General features: G+C 40.3%; 1 protein-coding gene across 4 annotated transcripts in view; it reads left to right on the top strand.

Annotated features, from left to right (window-relative positions):
- LOC137273400 (uncharacterized) overlaps positions 1–23,666 on the top strand; it is a 131,938-nt gene extending 108,272 nt beyond the window's left edge. For all 4 annotated transcript variants that reach the window (XM_067806056.1, XM_067806059.1, XM_067806058.1 and 1 more), the window contains 20 exons: positions 3,367–3,454; positions 5,601–5,728; positions 5,847–5,906; positions 6,832–6,990; positions 7,483–7,632; positions 10,756–10,929; positions 11,889–11,914; positions 12,701–12,791; positions 14,469–14,636; positions 15,194–15,223; positions 15,759–15,917; positions 16,941–16,988; positions 17,560–17,715; positions 18,247–18,453; positions 18,817–18,904; positions 19,148–19,217; positions 19,913–20,017; positions 20,779–21,021; positions 21,315–21,389; positions 22,472–23,666. In XM_067806056.1, coding sequence (XP_067662157.1) covers positions 3,367–3,454; positions 5,601–5,728; positions 5,847–5,906; positions 6,832–6,990; positions 7,483–7,632; positions 10,756–10,929; positions 11,889–11,914; positions 12,701–12,791; positions 14,469–14,636; positions 15,194–15,223; positions 15,759–15,917; positions 16,941–16,988; positions 17,560–17,715; positions 18,247–18,453; positions 18,817–18,904; positions 19,148–19,217; positions 19,913–20,017; positions 20,779–21,021; positions 21,315–21,389; positions 22,472–22,585 — 2,339 coding nt within the window. In that variant the 3' untranslated portion in view covers positions 22,586–23,666. The remainder of the gene's footprint in view (positions 1–3,366; positions 3,455–5,600; positions 5,729–5,846; positions 5,907–6,831; positions 6,991–7,482; positions 7,633–10,755; positions 10,930–11,888; positions 11,915–12,700; positions 12,792–14,468; positions 14,637–15,193; positions 15,224–15,758; positions 15,918–16,940; positions 16,989–17,559; positions 17,716–18,246; positions 18,454–18,816; positions 18,905–19,147; positions 19,218–19,912; positions 20,018–20,778; positions 21,022–21,314; positions 21,390–22,471) is intronic.
- Positions 23,667–25,270: the final 1,604 nt, after the last annotated feature.

Below are 25,270 nucleotides of genomic sequence, written 5' to 3'. Positions count from 1 at the left end.
ACAGTGAGTTGTCCCTATGTTAGACATGTCCAGACAGTGAGTGGTCCCCATGTTAGTCATATCCAGGCAGTGAGTTGTCCCTATGTTATCCATGTCCAGACAGTGAGTGGTCCCCATGTTAGTCATATCTAGACAGTGAGTTGTCCCTATGTTAGACATGTCCAGACAGTGAGTGGTCCCCATGTTAGTCATATCCAGGCAGTGAGTTGTCCCTATGTAGTCATATCCAGACAGTGAGTGGTCCCTATGTTAGACATGTCCAGACAGTGAATGGTCCCTATGTTAGTCATATCTAGACAGTGAGTGGTCCCCATGTTATCCATATCCAGACAGTGAGTTGTCACTATGTTAGTCATGTCTAGACAGTGAGTGGTCCCCATGTTAGTCATATCTAGACAGTGAGTTGTCCCTATGTTAGACATGTCCAGACAGTGAGTTGTCCCCATGTTAGTCATGTCTAGACAGTGAGTTGTCCCTATGTTATCCATGTGCAGACAGTGAGTGGTCCCTATGTTGTCCATGTCCAGACAGTGAGTGGTCCCCATGTTAGTCATATCTAGACAGTGAGTTGTCCCTATGTTATCCATGTCCAGACAGTGAGTTGTCACTATGTTAGTCATATCCAGACAGTGAGTTGTCCCTATGTTAGACATGTCCAGACAGTGAGTGGTCACTATGTTAGTCATGTCTAGACAGTGAGTTGTCCCTATGTTACCCATGTGCAGACAGTGAGTGGTCCCCATGTTAGTCATTTCCAGGCAGTGAGTTTTCCCTGTGTAGTCATATCCAGACAGTGAGTGGTCCCTATGTTAGTCATATCCAGACAGTGAGTGGTCCCCATGTTAGTCATATCCAGGCAGTGAGTTGTCCCTATGTTATCCATGTCCAGACAGTGAGTGGTCCCCATGTTAGTCATATCTAGACAGTGAGTTGTCCCTATGTTATCCATGTCCAGACAGTGAGTGGTCCCCATGTTAGTGATATCTAGACAATGAGTTGTCCCTATGTTAGTCATATCTAGACAGTGAGTTGTCCCTATGTTATTCATATCCAGACAGTGAGTGGTCCCCATGTTAGTCATATCCAGGCAGTGAGTTGTCCCTATGTAGTCATATCCAGACAGTGAGTGGTCCCTATGTTAGACATGTCCAGACAGTGAATGGTCCCTATGTTAGTCATATCTAGACAGTGAGTGGTCCCCATGTTATCCATGTCCAGACAGTGAGTTGTCACTATGTTAGTCATGTCTAGACAGTGAGTGGTCCCCATGTTAGTCATATCTAGACAGTGAGTTGTCCCTATGTTAGTCATATCTAGACAATGATTGGTCCCTATGTTAGTGATATCTAGACAGTGAGTTGTCCCTATGTTATCCATATCCAGACAGTGAGTGGTCCCTATGTTATCCATGTCCAGACAGTGAGTGGTCCCCATGTTAGTCATATCTAGACAATGAGTTGTCCCTATGTTAGTCATATCTAGACAGTGAGTTGTCCCTATGTTATCCATATCCAGACAGTGAGTTGTCCCTATGTAGTCATATCCAGACAGTGAGTGGTCCCCATGTTAGTCATATCCAGGCAGTGAGTTGTCCCTATGTAGTCATATCCAGACAGTGAGTTGTCCCTATCTTTCCCATGTCCAGACAATGAATGGTCACTATGTTAGTCATATCCAGACAGTGAGTGGTCACTATGTTATCCATATCCAGACAATGAGTGGTCACTATGTTATCCATATCCAGACAGTGAGTTGTCCCTATGCAGTCATATCCAGACAGTGAGTTGTCCCTATCTTACCCATGTCAAGACAGTCAGTTGTCAATATGTTAGTGATATCCAGACAGTGAGTGGTCCCCATGTTAGTCATGTCCAGGCAGTGAGTGGTCCCTATGTTAGTCATATCTCAGTCTAAGTAAACTTAGTCTCACTACTTTTTGTTACACTCCACTACTGAGTCTATCAAGAAGTAGTAGTAGGTTGCATCAGGTAACCTTTAAGCGACCTATGACCATTCAATCAAACACAAGAAGACAATGGCTGTTGTTTAGGGTTTGGCAGGATTTCAGAAATCGCTAGTCACTGACACTGATCCCTCAATAAATGAAAATCCGCATAAAACACAGGTATTTGACCTGCAGTGTGTATGCTTAGGGCTTTCTAATGACATGGTTACCATTAGCTAATATTACAAGACACTATTTTCAGCGAGTGTTTACTCACTGTTGAGTATTGTAGCGTGCTCCATGTGCATATCTCAGTAGTGATCGTATGGAAAAGAGCTTTCGGAATCATTCAGGTACAAACCTATCTGAGGGAAAAGTTCAAAAGGTATGTGCAAATGTCCACTTTCGCGATTTGGTAAGCTGAGTTATGATTGGTCAGTCTGAGAGGTTACCTGACGCAACCTCCTAGGTTTTGTTAGACTCAGTAGTGGAGTGGAACGAAAAGTACTGAGGCTAAGTTTACTTAGACTGAATCATATCCAAATAGTGATTTGTCTTTTAGTAATGTTAGTCATGTCCAGATAGTGGCTGGTCCATATGTTAGTCATGCCCAGATAGTGGCTGGTCCATATGTTAGTCATGCCCAGATAGTGGCTGGTCCATATGTTAGTCATGCCCAGATAGTGGCTGGTCCATATGTTAGTCATGTCCAGATAGTGGCTGGTCCATATGTTAGTCATGCCCAGATAGTGGCTGGTCCATATGTTAGTCATGTCCAGATAGTGGCTGGTACAGATGTAAGTCATGTCCAGATAGTGGCTGGTACAGATGTAAGTCATGTCCAGATAGTGGCTGGTACAGATGTAAGTCATGTCCAGATAGTGGCTGGTACAGATGTAAATCATGTCCAGATAGTGGCTGGTACAGATGTTAGTCATGCCCAGATAGTGGCTGGTCCATATGTTAGTCATGTCCAGATAGTGGCTGGTACAGATGTAAGTCATGTCCAGATAGTGGCTGGTACAGATGTAAGTCATGTCCAGATAGTGGCTGGTACAGATGTAAGTCATGTCCAGATAGTGGCTGGTACAGATGTTAGTCATGATACCACCCCATGATCTCTATCCGCAGGTACATGATACCACCCAGTGATCTCTATCCCCAGGTACATAATACCACCCCATGATCTCTATCCCCAGGTACATAATACCACCCCATGATCTCTATCCCCAGGTACATGATACCACCTCATGATCTCTATCCCCGGTTACATGATACCAGATAGTGGCTGGTCCATATGTTAGTCATGTCCAGATAGTGGCTGGTCCATATGTTTGTCATGTCCAGATAGTGGCTAGTCCATATGTTAGTCATGTCCAGATAGTTGCTGGTCCATATGTTAGTCATGCCTTCTTTTTCAGTGATGGAGACATGCCACACAAAGTTGAGAGAGACTCAGATGAAACTACGAGCTCACATGGGAAGATGCCCCATGATCTCCATTCCAAGGTAAATAATACCACCCCATGATCTCCATCCCCAGGTACATAATACCATCCCATCCCATCCCATCCCATCCCATCCCATCCCATCCCATCCCATGATCTCCATCACCAGGTACATAGTGCCACCCCATGATCTCTATCCCCAGGTACATAATACCATCCCATCCCATCCCATCCCATCCCATGATCTCCATCACCAGGTACATAGTGCCACCCCATGATCTCTATCCCCAGGTACATAATTCCATCCCATCCCATGATCCCCATCACCAGGTACATAGTGCCGCCCCATGATCTCCATCCCCAGATACATGATATCACCTAATGATCTCTATCCCCAGATACATAGTACCACCTCATGATCTCTATCCCCAGGTACATAATACCATCCCATGATCTCTATCCCCACATACGTGGTACCACCCAATGATCTCTATCCCCAGATACATGATACCACCCCATGATCTCTATCCCCGGTTACATGATACCACCCCATGATCTCTATCCCCGGTTACATGATACCACCTCATGATCTCTATCCCCAGGTGCATGATACCATCCCATGATCTGTATCCCCAGATTCATGATCATACCACCCCATGATCTCTATCTCCAGATACATAATACCACATCATGATCTCCATCACCAGGTACATAATACCACCCCTTGATCTCTATCCCCAGGTACATAATGCCACCCCATGATCTCTATCCCCAGGTACATAATGCCACCCCATGATCTCCATTCCCAGATACATCATATCTATCCATGATCCCTATCCTTGGGTACATAATACCACCCTATGATCTCCATCCTTGGGTACATAATACCACCCCATGATCTCCATCCCCAGGTATATAATACCTTCCCATGATCTCCATTCCGACATCCATAATACCACCCCATGATCTCCATCCCCAGGTACATAATACCACCCCATGATCTCCATCCCCAGGTACATAATACCACCCCATGATCTCCATCCCCAGGTACATAATACCACCCCATGATCTCCATCCCCAGGTACATAATACCACCCCATGATCTCCATCCCCAGGTACATAATACCACCCCATGATCTCCATCCCCAGGTACATAATACCACCCCATGATCTCCATCCCCAGGTATATAATACCTTCCCATGATCTCCATTCCGACATCCATAATACCACCCCATGATCTCCATCCCCAGGTACATAATACCACCCCATGATCTCCATCCCCAGGTACATAATACCACCCCATGATCTCCATCCCCAGGTACATAATACCACCCCATGATCTCCATCCCCAGGTACATAATACCACCCCATGATCTCCATCCCCAGGTACATAATACCACCCCATGATCTCCATCCCCAGGTACATAATACCACCCCATGATCTCCATCCCCAGGTACATAATACCACCCCATGATCTCCATCCCCAGGTATATAATACCTTCCCATGATCTCCATTCCGACATCCATAATACCACCCCATGATCTCCATCCCCAGGTACATAATACCACCCCATGATCTCCATCCCCAGGTACATAATACCACCCCATGATCTCCATCCCCAGGTACATAATACCACCCCATGATCTCCATCCCCAGGTACATAATACCACCCCATGATCTCCATCCCCAGGTACATAATACCACCCCATGATCTCCATCCCCAGGTACATAATACCACCCCATGATCTCCATCCCCAGGTACATAATACCACACCATGATCTCCATCTCCAGGTACATAATACCACCCCATGATCTCCATCCCCAGGTACATAATACCACCCCATGATCTCCATCCCCAGGTACATAATACCACCCCATGATCTCCATCCCCAGGTACATAATACCACCCCATGATCTCCATCTCCAGGTACATAATACCTTCCCATGATCTCCATCCCCAGGTACATAAATATTGTCTAATGATCATTCCCATGTTCTGTCATCTAATTCAGGTAAACCATGTTCTGTCATCAGATCTTCCCCCTCAGGTAAACCATGTTCTGTCATAACATCTCCCTTCATTTATTTTATGTTCTAACCCCTTGTCTTGCCATTGCGTAAACGTAGCACACTCCACCCAGCACCCAGTTTGTTTGTCTGTGAATCTTGTCACAGTAATACATTCCTCAGTTGTCATTTGCAGATGTAACTCTGATGGCACTTGGAGACCTCAACAGTGTCTGGATAGCTATGGAGTTTGCTGGTGTGTTGACCCTCACGGCTACAAATTACCTGGCACATTCGTCAGGGGATATGCCAGATGTCCTCTCAGTAAGTCATCACTGAAATAGTCACTGTTTTTCTTCTATAAAAATTGATATTAGAATATACAGACTTCACACCGCTTTGTTCTTTTGGTTGTGAGATGGTGCTTCCTTTGGTTTTCCAGTCAGTGTAATGGGAAGACAGAATACCTCTCAGCCAGAAATGGATATGGACCTCCCAGCAAGTATGTATCACTGTTAACATGTCTTTTATTTGATTTGGTAATCTGCTGATCTGAATAATTGTATCAGAATACTTTGGTATATCATCTCAATCACTATGTCAGAATACTTTGGTATCACTTCTGAATCACTCTATCAGAATACCTTGGTATCACTTTTGAATCACTGAATCATTGTATCAGAATACCTTGGTATCACCTGTGAATAATTGAATCATAATACCTTGGTATCACATCTGAATCATTGAATCATAAATACCTTGGTATCACCTCTGAATCATTGAATCAGAAACCCTTGGTATCACCTATGAATCACTGAATCAAAATACCTTGGTATCAGCTCTGAATCATTTTATCAGAATACCTTGGTATCAGCTCTGAATCATTTTATCAGAATACCTTGGTATCACCTATGAATCATTGTATCAGAATACCTTGGTATCATCTCTGAATTGTTGTATCAGAATACCTTGGTATCACCTCTGAATCATTGAATCAGAATATATTGGTATTACCTCTGAATCATCGAATCAGAATGCCTTGGTATCAGCTCTGAATCATCGAATCAGAATACCTTGGTATCACCTCTGAATCATCGAATCAGAATGCCTTGGTATCAGCTCTGAATCATCGAATCAGAATACCTTGGTATCACCTCTGAATCATCGAATCAGAATGCCTTGGTATCACCTATGAATCATCGAATCAGAATACCTTGGTATCACCTCTGAATCATTGAATCAGAATATATTGGTATTACCTCTGAATCATCGAATCAGAATGCCTTGGTATCAACTGAGAGAACCATTATATGAGATTTTGTTCGTTTTGTTGGGCAATTTATTTCAATTGCCATTGTAACTGAAGTAACCCCACTTATTTTGTGTAACATGTAGATGTAAACTATTGAATGTTGTGGTTTGTCCAGTATGTGAAGACGGTACAAAGGCCAATTGCTGTGATGCCAGGCTGTGTCACATGCACTCCTGTCCCGCCCACCCTGCCGCTGTCTGCAGGATCAACCCATGTGGTGGCTGCCGGGCTGTCTTCTATGACAACATGAACAGGGAGGTGAACTGCAATGAAGGTAGGTCTTTATCACAGACACACACTGAGACACAGACACACACATGGACACATACACACACACATGGACACATACACACACATTGACACAGACACACACATTGACACATACACACACATGGACACATACACACATGGACACAGACACACACATGGACACAGACACACACATGGACACAGACCCCTCACATGTGGACCACACACAGGGACACAGACATACACACACAAGGAAACAGACACATTCACACATGGACACAGACACAGTCTCACACATGGATTCAACCATCCAGAGAGACATAAACACAGTCTCAAACACACACATTGAAACAGACACAAGACATAATCACACACTCACACACAGACACACTCACTCACACGTGAAACTGTTTGTGTGTATACAATGGTTGATGTCCAAACATATGTGACTTGACTGTGTGTGTGACTGTGTAAACTGATTCCGTTAGTCTAACTCTGAGGCCATCTCTGTTTTCAGGCTTGACAGAATGTCAAATGAAGCGTCACCAAGTGAAGACAGAGCTCACCCAGCATAAAATGAACATGATGGGTAACATGACAGACATGCTTGGTAACATGACCATGAACATGACATTTGGAGATGACATGATGCCAGGCCCAGTGGAAGGTAAGGTGAACTCTATGGCACTTATATGGCATATAATCTGCCTGCAAGGTAGAATCCTGTCGTCATAAGCTATATGTAAGGTAGAATCCTGTCGTCATAAGCTATATGTAAGGTAGAATCCTGTCATCATAAGCTATATGCAAGGTCACTTAGAATCCTGTTGTCATAAGCTATATGTAAGGTAGAATCCTGTGATCATAGGCTATATGTAAGGTAGAATCCTGTCGTCATAGGCTATATGTAAGGTAGAATCCTGTCGTCATAAGCTATATGTAAGGTAGAATCCTGTTGTCATAAGCTATATGTAAGGTAGAATCCTGTCATCATAAGCTATATGTAAGGTAGAATCCTGTGATCATAAGCTATATGTAAGGTAGAATCCTGTCGTCATAAGCTATATGCAAGGTAGAATCCTGTCGTCATAAGCTATATGTAAGGTAGAATCCTGTCATCATGAGCTATATGTAAGGTAGAATCCTGTCATCATAAGCAATATGTAAGGTAGAATCCTGTCATCATAAGCTTTATGTAAGGTAGAATCCTGTCATCATGAGCTATATGTAAGGTAGAATCCTGTCATCATAAGCTATATGCAAGGTCACTTAGAATCCTGTTGTCATGAGCTATATGTAAGGTAGAATCCTGTCATCATGAGCTATATGTAAGGTAGAATCCTGTGATCATAGGCTATATGTAAGGTAGAATCCTGTCATCATAAGCTATATGTAAGGTAGAATCCTGTCATCATGAGCTATATGTAAGGTAGAATCCTGTTGTCATGAGCTATATGTAAGGTAGAATCCTGTCATCATAAGCTATATGTAAGGTAGAATCCTGTTGTCATGAGCTATATGTAAGGTAGAATCCTGTTGTCATGAGCTATATGTAAGGTAGAATCCTGTTGTCATGAGCTATATGTGAGGTAGAATCCTGTCATCATAGGCTATATGTAAGGTAGAATCCTGTCATCATAGGCTATATGTAAGGTAGAATCCTGTCATCATGAGCTATATGTAAGGTAGAATCCTGTGATCATAGGCTATATGTAAGGTAGAATCCTGTCATCATAAGCTATATGTAAGGTAGAATCCTGTCATCATGAGCTATATGTAAGGTAGAATCCTGTCGTCATAAGCTATATGTAAGGTAGAATCCTGTCATCATAAGCTATATGTAAGGTAGAATCCTGTCATCATGAGCTATATGTAAGGTAGAATCCTGTCATCATAAGCAATATGTAAGGTAGAATCCTGTCATCATAGGCTATATGTAAGGTAGAATCCTGTCATCATAGGCAATATGTAAGGTAGAATCCTGTCATCATGAGCTATATGTAAGGTAGAATCCTGTGATCATAGGCTATATGTAAGGTAGAATCCTGTCATCATAAGCTATATGTAAGGTAGAATCCTGTCATCATGAGCTATATGTAAGGTAGAATCCTGTTGTCATGAGCTATATGTAAGGTAGAATCCTGTCATCATAAGCTATATGTAAGGTAGAATCCTGTTGTCATGAGCTATATGTAAGGTAGAATCCTGTCATCATAAGCTATATGTAAGGTAGAATCCTGTCATCATAGGCAATATGTAAGGTAGAATCCTGTCATCATGAGCTATATGTAAGGTAGAATCCTGTCATCATAAGCTATATGCAAGGTCACTTAGAATCCTGTTGTCATGAGCTATATGTAAGGTAGAATCCTGTCATCATGAGCTATATGTAAGGTAGAACCCTGTCATCATAAGCAATATGTATGGTAGAATCCTGTTGTCATGAGCTATATGTAAGGTAGAATCCTGTCATCATAAGCTATATGTAAGGTAGAATCCTGTCATCATAAGCAATATGTAAGGTAGAATCCTGTCATCATGAGCTATATGTAAGGTAGAACCCTGTTATCATAAGCTATATGTAAGGTAAAATCCTGTCATCATAAGCAATATGTAAGGTAGAATCCTGTCATCATAAGCTATATGTAAGGTAGAATCCTGTCATCATGAGCTATATGTAAGGTAGAATCCTGTCATCATAAGCAATATGTACGGTAGAATCCTGTCATCATAAGCTATATGTAAGGTAGAATCCTGTCATCATAGGCTATATGTAAGGTAGAATCCTGTCATCATAAGCTATATGTAAGGTAGAATCCTGTCATCATAAGCTATATGTAAGGTAGAATCCTGTCATCATAAGCAATATGTAAGGTAGAATCCTGTCATCATAAGCTATATGTAAGGTAGAATCCTGTCATCATAAGCTATATGTAAGGTAGAATCCTGTCATCATAAGCTATATGTAAGGTAGAATCCTGTCATCATAAGCAATATGTAAGGTAGAATCCTGTCATCATAAGCAATATGTAAGGTAGAATCCTGTCATCATGAGCTATATGTAAGGTAGAATCCTGTCATCATAAGCTATATGTAAGGTAGAATCCTGTCATCATAAGCAATATGTAAGGTAGAATCCTGTCATCATAAGCAATATGTAAGGTAGAATCCTGTCATCATAAGCAATATGTAAGGTAGAATCCTGTCATCATAAGCAATATGTAAGGTAGAATCCTGTCATCATAAGCTATATGTAAGGTAGAATCCTGTCATCATAAGCAATATGTAAGGTAGAATCCTGTCATCATAAGCTATATGTAAGGTAGAATCCTGTCATCATAGGCTATATGTAAGGTAGAATCCTGTCATCATAAGCAATATGTAAGGTAGAATCCCCTCACTGAGTCATCATATACATATGAAAATATCATATTCATAGTAAGTCATTATACTGTGGCATATTGAATTTTTTGAGAGGCTTTCAAGAAGTTATAAGTTAGTCAGTAGGAATGACAAGTCTTTATGGATGGTTTAGCAATGTTTTGGTATAGATACTTATACTGTTTTCATAAGATACTTATGAAAACAGTATAAGTATCTATACCAAAATATCAGAAGTCAGTCAACCATAAAGACTTGCTGTTCCTCTGGCCAGGGATTATCATTTCAAAACCATTGTTATCTTGGTTATGAAACTTTATACTATCGTTTTCTTAGCAAGACTGTTTTTGACATTTATTCAAGGTGATTGTACTCTCTGTATGTGCTTGTTTTTGTGCCATTTCCGCAGAGCCTGAAAGTATTCCTGCCCACTGTCAACTTGCCCCAGAAACAGGCATGTGCCGAGCTTACATGCCCAAATGGTTCTTCAACCACACCAGTAATCGCTGCGAGAAGTTTGTGTTTGGTGGTTGTCGTGGCAACGACAACAGGTTCGAAACTGTTGAAGAATGCTATAAAGAATGTAGGTCCTTCTGTCATATATGATTAGTGTGAAATAGCCCACGTTTGAGTGCAGCGTACAACTAAACTCACTCACTCACTCACTCACTCATTATTTGTTACTCATATGACTCACTCATCCAGTGATAGATAATGACAAGATGATGGAGACACCAGTTCCTGCAAACACCCTGAACAAAAGTGTCACCTTATACAAGTGACCTGCTTCATACTTGTCTCTGTTCAACCAGCAGGGAATTTATACCCTGATATGTCTTCTGGATGTTAGCACACTCCAGCATGGGTTGTATAACCCCCATGGAGTTGAGAATGATAGCTGAAAAATACTCACAGGAATGAATAAGGGGACACATGAAAGTATATTGCTTCAGTTATTTCTAGAATTTCACTTTAGAAAATAATAAAGGAACATTCATACTTTCATGTGTTCCCTTATTTGTTTCCATGAGTATATATACAGATTCACTCACTAGGGAACAGTGAAACTACATGTTAGCAGATAACATACGCTATATTTACTCCTGTATGTTATTACCCCAAGAATTTAATGTTTTGTGGGAAATGATTGTGCTTTTGAAGAATTTGCAGTGATAAGAGGCTTCAGGTTGAGTCATCATTGGACTGAGTATTTTCCTCTCTTGTGACAGCACTCTGCATAGCATAAATATGTTGTTACTAGTGTTTTACTTTTAGGAATATTTCAGTCACATATTCCATTGAATGTGTTAGGTTCTGCAGTGGGTTTAGATACGAAATGCTATACATTCTCACCATAAAATCCAGGACCCTTATTCTCAAAACGTTCAAGGCCTAAGGATTCTTAACTTTCACCATAGCCAATTTGTTGAGAATGTGTTTAAAAAGTTCATGGAACTGCGAACGTTTCAAGAATAACTGGCCAGCTGCACAAGAGAACAACCTTAAGCATGTATGCTTCTAATACTGTGTGATGTGTTTCAGGTAACGAAGATGCTAATCCATGCAAGGTAAGTGATAATGATTTGAAGCGCTAGAGACAGTGATTTATATCTTTAATAAGGAAAGAATGTTTCCTGGGCGCTAGGTTCTAGATTAGGGACCTAAGACCTTGTGATGAGAGTGAAAAATAGTAGTATGCCAACATTCAGACACGTGTAAAGTCATTGTTACTCGATCGTGTTAACGTCATTCTCGCTCTTTGTATTCCCTGCGATGAGGGATACACAGATGACGGTTGACGATGTTTGACATGAAAACACTCGAGATTGTTGCTCAAAACGCTGCTATAGATCGTTTTGCAGGAGAAGAACTGTATTTAGTTTGTCAGCAATTTCATCTAACAAGACTGATTGTGCTTTTTGGTCTTCGTCCGACATTTTGTCTCCTCACGGGGAATACACACAGAATGGTAACATACATAGTGGATCACATGATTGGTCACATGATTACACCTAATATCAAAAACGGAATGATAAACAAGAACATCAAGTCAGTCCTCATGAACACTTTACAGATGTGTAGCAAGCCAGTTTGTTCATGTAAGCCTGATAGACCTTGTCTTTAGATAGTATTGATGGCTTGCCCAACATTTTTAGCAACAATTATGTGTAAGTCTGGGCTTCTTTTTTAAAATGGTAGCTACGCCAGTAGTATGAAAGTGAAAATGATATATGTAATATGAACTAGAAACATGCAGTTTCTGTCACTTTCCACTATTTTACACACACAGTTAATAGGTTTCATGAATTGAATATATTTCGTTCTTTGAACATGTGTTGTCATTTACTTGACAGGTGAAGAAGTGCAATGAACAGCAGAAGTGTACTCTTGACCTTGATAACTACTGCAATGAAGGCAAATGCGCTCACTGGGCCGAGTGCAGCTGTACGTATCAATGCAGTTTCCTTTGACTATAGTCTGTTTGCAGTGAAAACGTATGGATGAATTTCATTTTAAACAAAATAGTAAATAAAGAAAAGTGAAATTTGGTTTGCGAATCCTCATAATTTTTCCTTGCTAATTGTTCATTTAAAACTCAGACTTACGTTCAACTTAGCATCTAAGTTGTGTACATGCATAATATTTCAGGATATAAACTCATTATCAGTTCACTCATTAAAAATAAAAGATGAATTCCAGTTGGATGATAAACCATGTCTTTTGTCAAACCGAATTTTTCGCAGGCAGGTAAGATTTGGTCAGGGCAAGTTTTACATCTAACCAGCCCTTTGGTCTGGCTGAAATTTCATACCCTGACTAGGGAGTAAGCACAGTAGTTGTGACAGTGAAACAAATGCGTGTGCAAACTTAGACCAAACCTACTCGTGCTTGATGTTTTATTTAATGTACATACCCTCTTGTAATACAAACCAATAATAGAAATTCTAAATTATGATAATTTCTTAAAAAACTTTTATTGTAATATGAATAAAATTCTCAGATTTATGTGTTCATTGGCAAGGTAAAATTAAGAGGGTCCACAATCTTAATTTTATTTTATTTAATTTACAGTTTTGTTTAAAGTGAAAGTAATTGGTATGTGTTTACTGGCAACAGACTATTAACAACACAGCAAACAGTCACTCCTTGTTGGTGCCCTTTTGCATTCTTACTAATAGAAATGTGTCCTTTAGCACCCAAGCTGTATCTGTTGTTAGCAAGTGATGTCTACTGACACTTCCTACACTGTACTACTGGTCTGATGATGCATGCAGTGATGTGTGCTACTGGTCTGATAATGCATGCACTGAAGTGTGCTACTGGTCTGATGATGCATGCAGTGATGTGTGTATCTGGTTTGATGATGCATGCAGTGATGTGTGTATCTGGTTTGATGATGTATGCAGTGATGTGTGCTACTGGTCTGATGATGCATGCAGTGATGTGAGCTTGTCTGATGATGCATGCAGTGATGTGTGCTACTGGTCTGATGATGCATGATGTGATGTGTGTATCTGGTTTGATGATGCATGCTGTGATGTGTATCTGGTTTGATAATGCATGCAGTGATGTGTGCTACTTGTCTGACGATGCATGCAGTGATGTGTGCTACTTGTCTGACGATGCATGCGGTGATTCGTGTATCTGGTTTGATAATGCATGCAGTGATGTGTGCTACTTGTCTGACAATGCATGCAGTGATGTGTGCTACTTGTCTGACGATGCATGCGGTGATGCGTGTATCTGGTCTGATAATGCATGCAGTGATGTGTGCTACTTGTCTGACGATGCATGCAGTGATGTGTGCTACTTGTCTGATGATCCATGCAGTGATGTGTGCTACTTGTCTGACGATGCATGCGGTGATGCATGTATCTGGTCTGACGATGCATGCAGTGATGTGTGCTACTTGTCTGATGATGCATGTGGCTAGACTGGTAATGCATGCAGTGATGCATGCAACTGGTCTGTTATGCATTCGGTGCTTAGTGTAGGCATGTTTTTTCTGGTTTGGAGGTGCAAAGCCGCTTCCAATGCATGCGTGTCATGCGTGTCATGTGTGGAGGGTCAGATTATGTAAAGCATGATTGTTTTGAAAACTGAGTGTCTCATGTTCTACAGATATGTTCAGCAACCCCCACCTCACTGGTGTCCATCTCCCAACATGTACAGCCCAGAAGTTCACCACCATGCAGTGTCAGCATGGCTACTGTTGGTGCGTCAGCCCCGAGGGCAATGCAGTAGAGGGCAGCCTTGCAAAGAAATATAGTCTGACGTGTCAAGATGACGGTGAGCATGACAATAGTTTTCATTAGGAATCTGTTAGGAAATCGGAATCAATTCACCATTGTACTGATACATCACTGTATGGAAACAGGAGATCTGATGACCACAGTGTCGATATGTCAGTATGAAGGGACAGGTGATCTTCTGACTACAGTGTCGATATGCCAGTGGTAGATGATGGGAGATCTTATGACCACAGTGTCAGTACGTCAGTGTAAGAGATGGGAGATCTGATAAACCATAGTGATAATATGTCAGTTTAAGGAAACGGGAGATCTGATTACCACAATGCATCAATGTAAGAGATTGGAGATATGATGACAGCAGTGTCGATATGTTGGTGGGACTAGAGATCTGATGAGTACAGTGTTGATACGTCAGTGTAACTGAACAAATGAGGAAGTCTTAGTAAATAATGTAATGCACAGTTATTTTGTCCATGAACACATTTTCTATTTCATGATTTCAACTGTTCAGTACTGCAATACCTGCAGATATCATCATGACCCGTATTGCTTTTCATATGTCATTGTGTTTTATATTTCATGTCACTGGAACAGGAACATTCAGAATCATGGATGGCAAAGCAGGTAGGTTACATATACAAAACATAATTTATCTCTTAATGAATGGAATTCATACGTTTCATATTTAATGAAGTAATTGTAAATCCAGCTAGGCCAGACCTAATTGTGGCAGGGAAAAAAATGAAAATAAAATCTCCAGTCAAAATGATATTCCTTCTAAAGTATTTTACATTGGGAAATTAATGAAGTGTGTATAGGATAACAAAAATACAGTCTTAAAGAAATTCTCTGGTAAGTTTACATTTTGGGCCAATAAAGCTATTAGGGTTTTATTTTTTGAGTTGTGAAAATGATTTTTTATTTTTTCTTATTCTTGAAAAAATATGATCGGTAGATCCTTAAAAGAAGAAATAAAATTGGTCTGGCCTAACATAATGTTTGCTTCTTCCTACACTGTAGTTCTTTCTTATGCATTAGGTGCAGTCATTGTTCTCAACCTGCAACACATGTGTGTTTTCTATGGTTGGTAGGAGGACCAAACATATTTCATGAGTATTCGTCATTCACTGTGCAACTGTCTATATATTGTGTATTATAGTGACCTGCAGTAATGGGGCCACACCCAACCTGAGTTGCCTTGACACCTGCATGGGTAAGGTGTGTCCTGGCAAACCCAAAGCCATTTGTGTTGTCGATCTGTGCTCGAATTCCTGTGGCTACAAGTTCATGATGGGACCAGAGGAGGTTCAGTGTGGTGGTAAGTGGCTCCCACAGACATCTTCATCGTCCTACTGAAGCATCTCACTCAGAGATCTCAAAACCTCACACCTGTAGACATCTCCATTGTCTTACTCACCCGTCTCACTCAAGCATCTCAGAACCTCACACCCACAGAATCTCCATTGTCCTACTGAAGCATCTCACTGAGAAATATCAAAACCTCACCAGTAGACATCTCCATTGTTTTACTCACCTGTCCCACTCAAGGATCTCAAAACCTCACACCCACAGACACGTCCATTGTCTTACTCACCTGCGTCACTCAGGGAGCTCAAATGTATAATTGGCAAGGTAAAATTATGATGATTTGCAGCCTAAATTTCCTTTTATTACATTTATATTTTTGTTTAGAGTGAAATTCATTGGTACGTTTTCACAGCAAACAGACTATAGCTGTCAATTCCTGACAATGATAGGCTGTGTGCTGGTGTAGAACGGTTCATCTTTACAAAGATAGGCAGTATGCTGTGACACAGATAGGTAGTGTGCTGGTTACACAGATAGGCAGTGCGCAGGTTACAAAGATAGGCCGTGTGCTGGTTACACAGATAGGCAGTGTGCTGGTTACAAAGATAGGCCGTGTGCTGGTTACACAGATAGGCAGTATGCTGGTTACACAGATAGGCCGTGTGCTGGTTACAAAGATAGGCCGTGTGCTGGTTACACAGATGGGCAGTGTGCTGGTTACACAGATAGGCAGTATGCCGGTTATACCAATAAGCCATGTGCAGGTTACAAAGATAAGCATTGTTCTGGCTACAAAGATAGGCAGTATGCTGGTTACACAGATAGGCAGTGTGCTTGTTACACAGATAGGCAGTATGCTGGTTATGCAGATAGGCAGTGTGCGGGTTACAAACATAGGATTTCTGAATTTAGGGATTTCTGGCATTACCAGACAGCAATCAACTTTCCAAACGTGCCAGTTTTTCTTTCTTGTTAATGTCAGTCAAAACTGTTTCAACAGCTGATCACATATATTTCACTGGTTTCCTTGTAGATGATGAGTGTGCTGTTATGTATGCCGAACCCAAGCCCTCGTGTCAAGGTAAGTTTCAATTATTACAGCACAAGAGGAGTTTGTCGGATGTATGTAGAAACATGTCCCCGAGGTACTGGTAGACAATGTAAAACCGGATGTGGAGGGAAATCCCGAGGGGCGGAACTGCATTGAATCCAGTGTAACTCACACAACTCACATATTAAAAACAGTAATACTCATTAATACATGATAGTGTATTAATAGATAGAATACAATGATAAAAGAATGCTAATACTTAGCCTTTTTATGGTTGTTTTGTTGCTTGTGTAACAATGCACTCAGCAATATTCCAGTTATTTGTAGCAACTTGTAAATCATTGAGTTTGGACCAGACAATACAGTGATCAACAGCAACTGGGATAAGATGACATGTGTCAAAAAGTCAGCAAGTGTGACCACCCGACCCTGCTCGTCACATCTTCCGACAAGCATGTGTTACTGAAGACCAATTCTATCCTGGATCTTCATGGGTCTAGCCTTCTTCTGAATATTTTCTTGTCCTCTAAGTACATCTCTCATCACATCCTCTTATCATCATTTGGTAAAATGAGCTGGTCATATTTCTGCTTCATTTCAGTGGAGCCTGACTGCCCTCGAAGGATATGCCCCAACGTATGTGCGAACCAGACCTGTGGGAGTAACCCATGTGCCATGTGTAGAGTGGACCCATGTACGTGCCGAGCTGTCTTCACAGACATGATGACCAATGCGACCATCAGTGACTGTGCTGCAGGTAGGTGGATTTGTTGTTTCATGCCCTACGCCACATCTGTGAATTGGTAACTGAAACTTTTTCTGTCTTTTCAGGATGTCTGACACTGCCAACTTAAATATTGCTTTTATAATACCAAATCATTGACTTGTTTAATAAAAATGGTATTGCATGAAATTCCATTTAGTATCCTCTATATCTGACTGTGAAATAAATACATAATTTGTGACTATGGACTTAAATACATGTATTGCAATACTTGACTGTGGTTACTGTGATTGACTTATCGATATGACAAGACCTGATCATGATGACATGATATGCATGTACAGAGCAGCGTGTACAGGGTGCCTCTATTGATGAACTTGTGACAGTGTAGGTATGACAAGGTTGCAATGACATGGCATGAGTGTACAGGGCGGCATATACAGGTTGCCTCTATTGATGAACTTGTGACAGTGTGGGGTATGACAAGGTCCAGTGATGATGACGTGGCATGAGTGTACAGAGCAGCATGTACAAAGTGCCTCTAGGGATGAACTCTTGTTGCAGTGAGTCATTCACACTGTCAGATGAAGTGGTGTTCAAAGAAGATGGAGAAGTACAGAGAGATGCTGATGACTGGCACGAGCACCATCAACCTACCCCAGTGTGGGACTGATGGCCGCTATGAACCCAAACAATGTGAGGAGGCACAGTGCTGGTGTGTGGATGGGGTGGGTCAATGGCTGAAGAGTTCAGACTTGTATGGTGTTTGTGGTAAGTTGACATTCTAGCCATTTTAGTAGCTGGTACAGAACAGAAATCATCTTTATGAAGCTTTTGAACAAAAAGAATGAGTTTTATACTCAGCAGTATTCTATCTAAGGTAGCAGTTTGTATATGGTCAGTCCAATAATCAACAGCATGAGCATCGATCTGGCAAATTGGGAACAGATTATGTGTCAACCACATCAGCGATCCTGACCATGCGATACAGTTAGTCACTGTTTAGTCAGTGATAATGTATGATTGATGAGTTTGTGTGTCAGTATCTAAATGTCCTTACAAGACAAACATAATAATGTATGATTGATGAACTTTGGTTTCAGTATCTAGATATCCTTGTAAACCTATTTTCAGGTCGGAATGAGACGGTGGGAGTTGTGATTGAAATTAAGTTTAACAATGACTTCAGTCTTGTTGCAAACAAGATAGAAGAATTCAAGAGGTGAGCAAATATTCAGGGTTAGCTGTTTTACATTAACATGGATTGTTTTGCCTTTACTGCCGGAGACTGCAAACATTAAAGAAATTTGAGACAAACCCTTTAGGCTGCGGGTGAGGGGGGATCAAGGGGTTGTTATTTATTTTTATTAGACATGTCCCACACCCTCACAATGAGTGACTCCAAGGGGATGGCAGTTTCTCATGTTCAGAGTGTTGTTAAACATTTCCTGACCTGCTGTTTCAGCGCTATCATCACGTCTATCATAGAGGGCTCAGGCATGGCTGATGCTGCAAGTTACATCAAGGAAATTCTGGTAGGTGGAAAGACATTCAATGACAGGTGTCTGGTGTATGATGTAAGATGTGTCCTGTGTTGCCAGGTTTCTAGTGTATGACGTAAGATCTGTCCTACTTTGCAAGGTGTCTGGTGTATGATGTGTCCTGTGTTGCCAGATGTCTGGTGTATGATTTAAGATGTGTCCTACTTTTTCAGGTGTCTGGTGTGTAATGTAGATGTGTCCTGTGTTGCCAGGTGTCTGGTGTATGATTTAAGACAAGTCCTTTAATCCCAGGTGTCAGATGTATAATGTAAGATGTGTCCTGTGTTGAAAAGGTGTCTGGTGTATGATGAAAAATGTGTCCTACTTTGCAAGGTGTCGGTGTTTGATGTAAGACAAGTCCCTTACTCAGGGTTTCTTGTGTATAATGTAAGATGCGTCCTGTGTTGCCAGGTCTCTAGTGTATGATGTAAGAGATGTCCTTTACTCCGAGGTGTCTGGTGTATAACATAAGATGTGTCCTTGCTTGCCAGGTGTCTGTTGTATAATGTCAGATGTGTCCTGTGTTGTCAGGTGTCTGTTGTATAATGTCAGCTGTGTCCTGTGTTGTCAGGTGTCTGGTGTATGTCAGATGTGTCCTGTGTTGCTAGGTGTCAGGTGTATAATGTCAGATATAAGCTGTGTTGTCAGGTGTCTGGTGTATAATGTAAGATGTGTTCTGTCTGTGCCAGGTGTATGAGGGAAGCATCATAGGAAAGATCACTGTGGAGGACAGAGAAGACATGGTTGCCCCTTCCACTGAAGTACCTGTGCTGTCAGACAGGATTGAGAACATGGTAAAGATCTTCTTCTTAGTCCAGACCAATTTTATAGTCCAGACCAATTTTATTTTTCTTGTTTTACTAATCTTTCAGTCATATTTTTTCAAGAGTAAGAAAATAAACAAATAAACATTTTCCCCGCACAAAAAATACAATCCCTAATGTTCATGAGATTTGAGTGAAATACTCTTGAGGTCTGTGTAAAACCATTAGGTTTTCTGGGGCCGAAAATTTGTAAAACAAGAAATAAAATTGGTCTATTTTAATGCATGTATTTTGCCATGTTAGATACTGGTGTATAAGGAGAATAAGGTGTGTATACCTGTGTGTTAAATGTATTTTGTGCTTGGGAAATGCGTCAACATTTACATCATATGTGAGTGTTTGAAATCAATTGAAGAATACCATTCAAGATTAAATTCAAAGTGCAAATGATTTCCCTAGCAAGACTGGAACTGCAGTTCTCTGATTTGTAGGCCTCCAGGCCAATGAAGGAAGTGTAGATGAATTATCTATTTGTAATTGATGTCATTAAATTGATTTTATGTGTGCTTCAGATATTCTTATGTAGCTTCATTGAATGGTCATCTACATTGTAATTACCCATCACTGACGGTATATATGTTAGAGAAAACACTTCTCCTCAGTTTTGGTCGACAATATAAAACCATCGGGGTCATGAAATCCTGAGGGGCAGAGATTTCCCTCCCCATTCAGGTTTTACATTGTCTACCAAAACAGAGTTCAAGATTTAACACATTTTCTGAATATTGCAGATAAAGAGTGGAAATATGCAAGTGAAATTTGAAGGTAGGGTACTAGTTGCTGACTCAGGGCTATATAGCAGAACCGATCGATTTGAAGGAGAACCACCCACAGATACTTCCACAACCCCAGTGATGCCCACAACTGAGCCGGAGCCGGAGCCGGAGCCGGAGCCCTTGGAAAGGAAGTACATCATCATCATTTCCGTGGTGGCAGGCGTCGTTGGACTAATTGTTCTGTCTGCGGTTGTCTATGTAAGTTTTGCCTGTTTTTCTGTGTGACTGTTACATTGTTGCTTGTTACACTGTGACTGTGTTACAGCATTGCTTTTACGCTATGTGACTGTGTTGCACTATTGTTTGTTACATGATGTGACTGTGTTACATTGTTGCTTATTACACTATGTGTGTTACATTGTTGCTTGTTACACTATGTGACTGTGTTACATTGTTGCTTGTTACACTATGTGAGTGTGTTACATTGTTGCTTGTTACACTATATGAGTGTGTTACACTGTTGCTTGACAGAGTTTGTGACTTTGTTATAGTGCTGCTGTTGTCAGCGCAAGAACAAGTCGGAGACGGATTCCTCAAGTGCCTCAAGTGACTACAGCATAGAGAAGGTATGCTACCTAGGTCTGCTGTAGTGTTTTTTCAACTTGTAACAATCCAGTAGGTGATCTGTAGAATTGACCAGCTCTTGTAGGTTTGTCTGATGGTAACAGACAGTCTAGTAGTGATCTGTAGAACTGACCAGCTCTTGCAGGATTTCTAATGTTGGCTGGTAACAGACATTCCAGTAGGTGATCTGTAGAATTGACCAGCTCTTGTAGGTTTGTCTGATGTTGACTTGTAGCTTTATACTAACAATAATAATCAGCGCACTATGGTAGAGTGTGACCCATCCTCTTTGAGATTTCACATGAGGATATGTTGATATACTGCAGTCAGATGTCTAAATATTCAAAAAATGGCATTCATGATATATGAAACCATTCCTTATCAACTAAACTTCATGAAGGTGAAGGAACAAGCTTGAAAATGGTATAAGAATCCAAACCGAAACATCACCTTTAGCTCAGCAACTTCTAAAATGCCTCTAAAACAGTTTAAACCTCATGAAGTGATTTTCTCTGTCTTCAATTCCGAGGGTTTTTGGTTTAACTTCTTATTATTACTGAGGCACAAAGTTGGCTTGGAGTCAATGTTGATATGCGTGAATTTCAAGATTTACTGTATTAAAGAAGCATCAAGTCTCGTAAATCCAGGGTAGACCTCAGATATGAAGGATAGTGGAATAAGACGGTTTGTTTTATTGAATATGTGTGTGAAGTTATGTAGGAGAGTTACCTTCATCAGCTGACAAGGTCATAGTCTTACTTTCATACCTGACAAATGACCACAGTTTGGTAATGCCCTCCAGAACATTCCATTTGAAAAATGAGGGAAACAGGTTGTCGTCTAAAACTTTCAAAGTTCAATATCCTCGTGTGAATTGTGTTTTGATTGTTATATCACAGAAGCAGTATTTAATTCACACCATGCTCAGTGTTTATTACACATGGTTCATCCTGATCTACCTATAGCAATCAAGTGTATTCTTCTAGATTCCCTATCCCGACTACTTGTCACAAACATATTTACTACGCAGACTGATTTAATATGTGTCAAGTAGTTTTTCATCGTGCTTCATCTTCTTTTCCAGAAACAAGACTTCCAGTCTCCAGCTGTCACCAATGCCACTTACGGCATGGTGTACCCAGGGACAGACAACAGGTCCTACAAGCAGGATGATGATTTCATCAAAGTCCGACTTTGAGTTAGCTCCCTTTCAAGATGAGATCATCCAGTTAAAATCATAGGCAAACAGTTTGGACCAATATTGCCCAGTTGTTAGGCTGAACATTACTAAACTTCAGACCATGTTTCTATCGATTACTGATGAGAAAGAGATCACATTCAAACTGTTCCTTATTTTGAAATGTCTGATCTTGTCTGAAAGGTTGAAAATGTTTACTGTATATTCGACATGTCTTTTTTATACCTGTGGCTGCATAATATTGTAAATAGTTGATCAGCATGTGCCTTTTTAAGAAAACTCTCATATCTAGAGTTTGTTTTTCTATCTTGGATGATATATTTTTTAACTGTTCAAACCTTGAATAGTCTTCTTCTCATGGTCTGTACTCTCGGAAGTACAGTCTGATGATATTTTTGTAACGACACCCGGGATGTTGTTGAATCAACTCGCATTTGACTCTGACATGTAATCATTCCCATATATTTATGGAGGATTTGAAATTGTGATATTTTAAAAACTACATATTATGTGATTTGAGAGCTGTCGTACTTAAGTGAAATCCATCCACAAAAACTTTTTTGTAATGGTGTGACACATATCATGAACTATTGTTTACGCTTTTTTTGACGAGCATGACAAACATTTAGTTTTTTATTATGATGTTTGTTTTGCAATCATGTAGTTTTTTACCCCATTAGGTGTGCAAATTTTGACAGCTATCTGCAATACTATATTTTTGGCTTTTAATTCAGCTTTCAAAAGTGTTTTAATGTTTTGACAAAATGTTTCACATGCTTTGGTAGCTTATTTTGAAATGTACTGTTTTGTTGTTCTATTATAATCAGTGTGTAGAATACAATATATTTTTTTACTACTGTAACACACAATATCATTCTTTACTAGAGTTTATACGCTTGTTTTTTTCCTGTCTTGCTATCATTGCACTCTTGGATTGAAAAAAGTAGTATACACACATCTGGGCTTACTACTTGGGTAGCACATTCATACCTCTTAACAACATAAGAAAACTGTCTTTTGTGATAAGTGTTGCCGAACCAATTCTGTGCATTGATAAGTCTGAATAAAGATCTGAAAGTTACTGAAAGAGGATTGTTCTACTTGCAGTTGTATCACCATCAAGTTCCCAGGAAACAGTAGAAAAGCACTTCTGGTTAGGGAAAACAAAGGGGCCATGCTATAAATTTTTTTTAATTCAACATCCAGATGACTACAGCTTGCTCATCTTGACCTGAGGTACTCTACATATGCATGACCTTGTCTGTCATTTGGCACAGACAGTAGGTTGAATTAACTCCATTAAATAGGGGACCAGAAGATGTCAAAGATCGACCTTGACTCAGCTGTTCAGACATGTCGACAATCAAGTGACAAAGGTGCACCCCTTCAAAATAATAGACCCAACCAATTGTGACAGGGTCACGCAATGCATTGACATTCACAAAGTGTTTGGGAACCTGGCCCTTGCAGTGTATTTTTGTGTGTAAATGATCTACAGTCCATAAACTTAGTGCCCCCTAAAGGTTTGTAATAGTCATAGTTTACTGTCCACACAGGATCTTTTTGTTTACTTGACACACGCTGACTTTCAGAGCCATAAATATTTTTCCGGAATACATAATGACTGCCCATTATGAGGACATTACACATGGCATGTTATATTAAAATTCCTCGTATTAAGAGAATGTTATAGGTTTCTGAAAAGACACTAAAACCATGATTTGCTTGTCGCGCTTAAGATCTGAGTTCGATTCCCCACATGGTTACAATGCATGAAGTCCATTTTAGTGTCCCCTGCCATGATCTTGCTTGAATATTGCTAAAGTGGCATGAAACTAAACTCACTAATGCCCAACCAACAGCGGGACATGCTGGACAGTCCATCAGCCAGTGGGTTGTTTCAACATGTGGACTATAAAATATGACAAAATATCAATTCTTACTCTTAAAGGCTTTATTGCAGAAAAAAGTCAACAATTGTTTTGGTCCCTTAAATACAGGTGGATCTAACAATAACTCTGAAGCTATTCAACACTCTCATACCTATACAATGTGTAACTGGGTCTACAGAATGTCATATTAAACAGTGGATTGCTGAAAATATCAGGCAAAAAATGAACACAGAAATGAGAATGAAACACATTTCACTATTTCAAATTGTTCCGTCATGCAAAACATCCCATTTGTAACTGGAAATGTAGAACTGAGCAAGGAGAAATAAGATGTCTGTGCATGTATGTTGGTGTATGAATTCTGGAACACAAATTCAAATATTCATGCTGCAAGCATACGCCCTTAATGTCCCGAACTATAACAACTACAAAGCATGCTCCAAGCAAATAATCATTGGTTCAAGGACGTATCAAGGCTGAAGAAGTAATTATCACATAACATATAACTATTTAGGAAATATAAACAAATAACCACTTCTTTTCAGATATTAATTGAACCTAATTCTAATGTTGGAGTCGTCCTGCTAACCTGGCCAAAATAAAATCATGGGCATTTTCAGCAGGAGTAGAGGTAATACAGTAACATGTAAAACGCAATGGGACGTACCACCTTTAACCTTGGCCATGAGTTAGAGAAATAAGGCAAATGTTTCAAACTGAAGCTTACAAATTTGAAAGTGAGTGAGTGAGTTTGGTTTTATGCAGCAATCCACAATATTCCAATAACATGGCA

This window comes from Haliotis asinina, chromosome 2, assembly GCF_037392515.1.
Source record: "Haliotis asinina isolate JCU_RB_2024 chromosome 2, JCU_Hal_asi_v2, whole genome shotgun sequence".
Lineage (NCBI taxonomy): Eukaryota > Metazoa > Mollusca > Gastropoda > Lepetellida > Haliotidae > Haliotis > Haliotis asinina.
The sequence above is the reverse complement of the archived record's forward strand: the minus strand, read 5'-3'. Positions and strand labels throughout refer to the sequence as shown.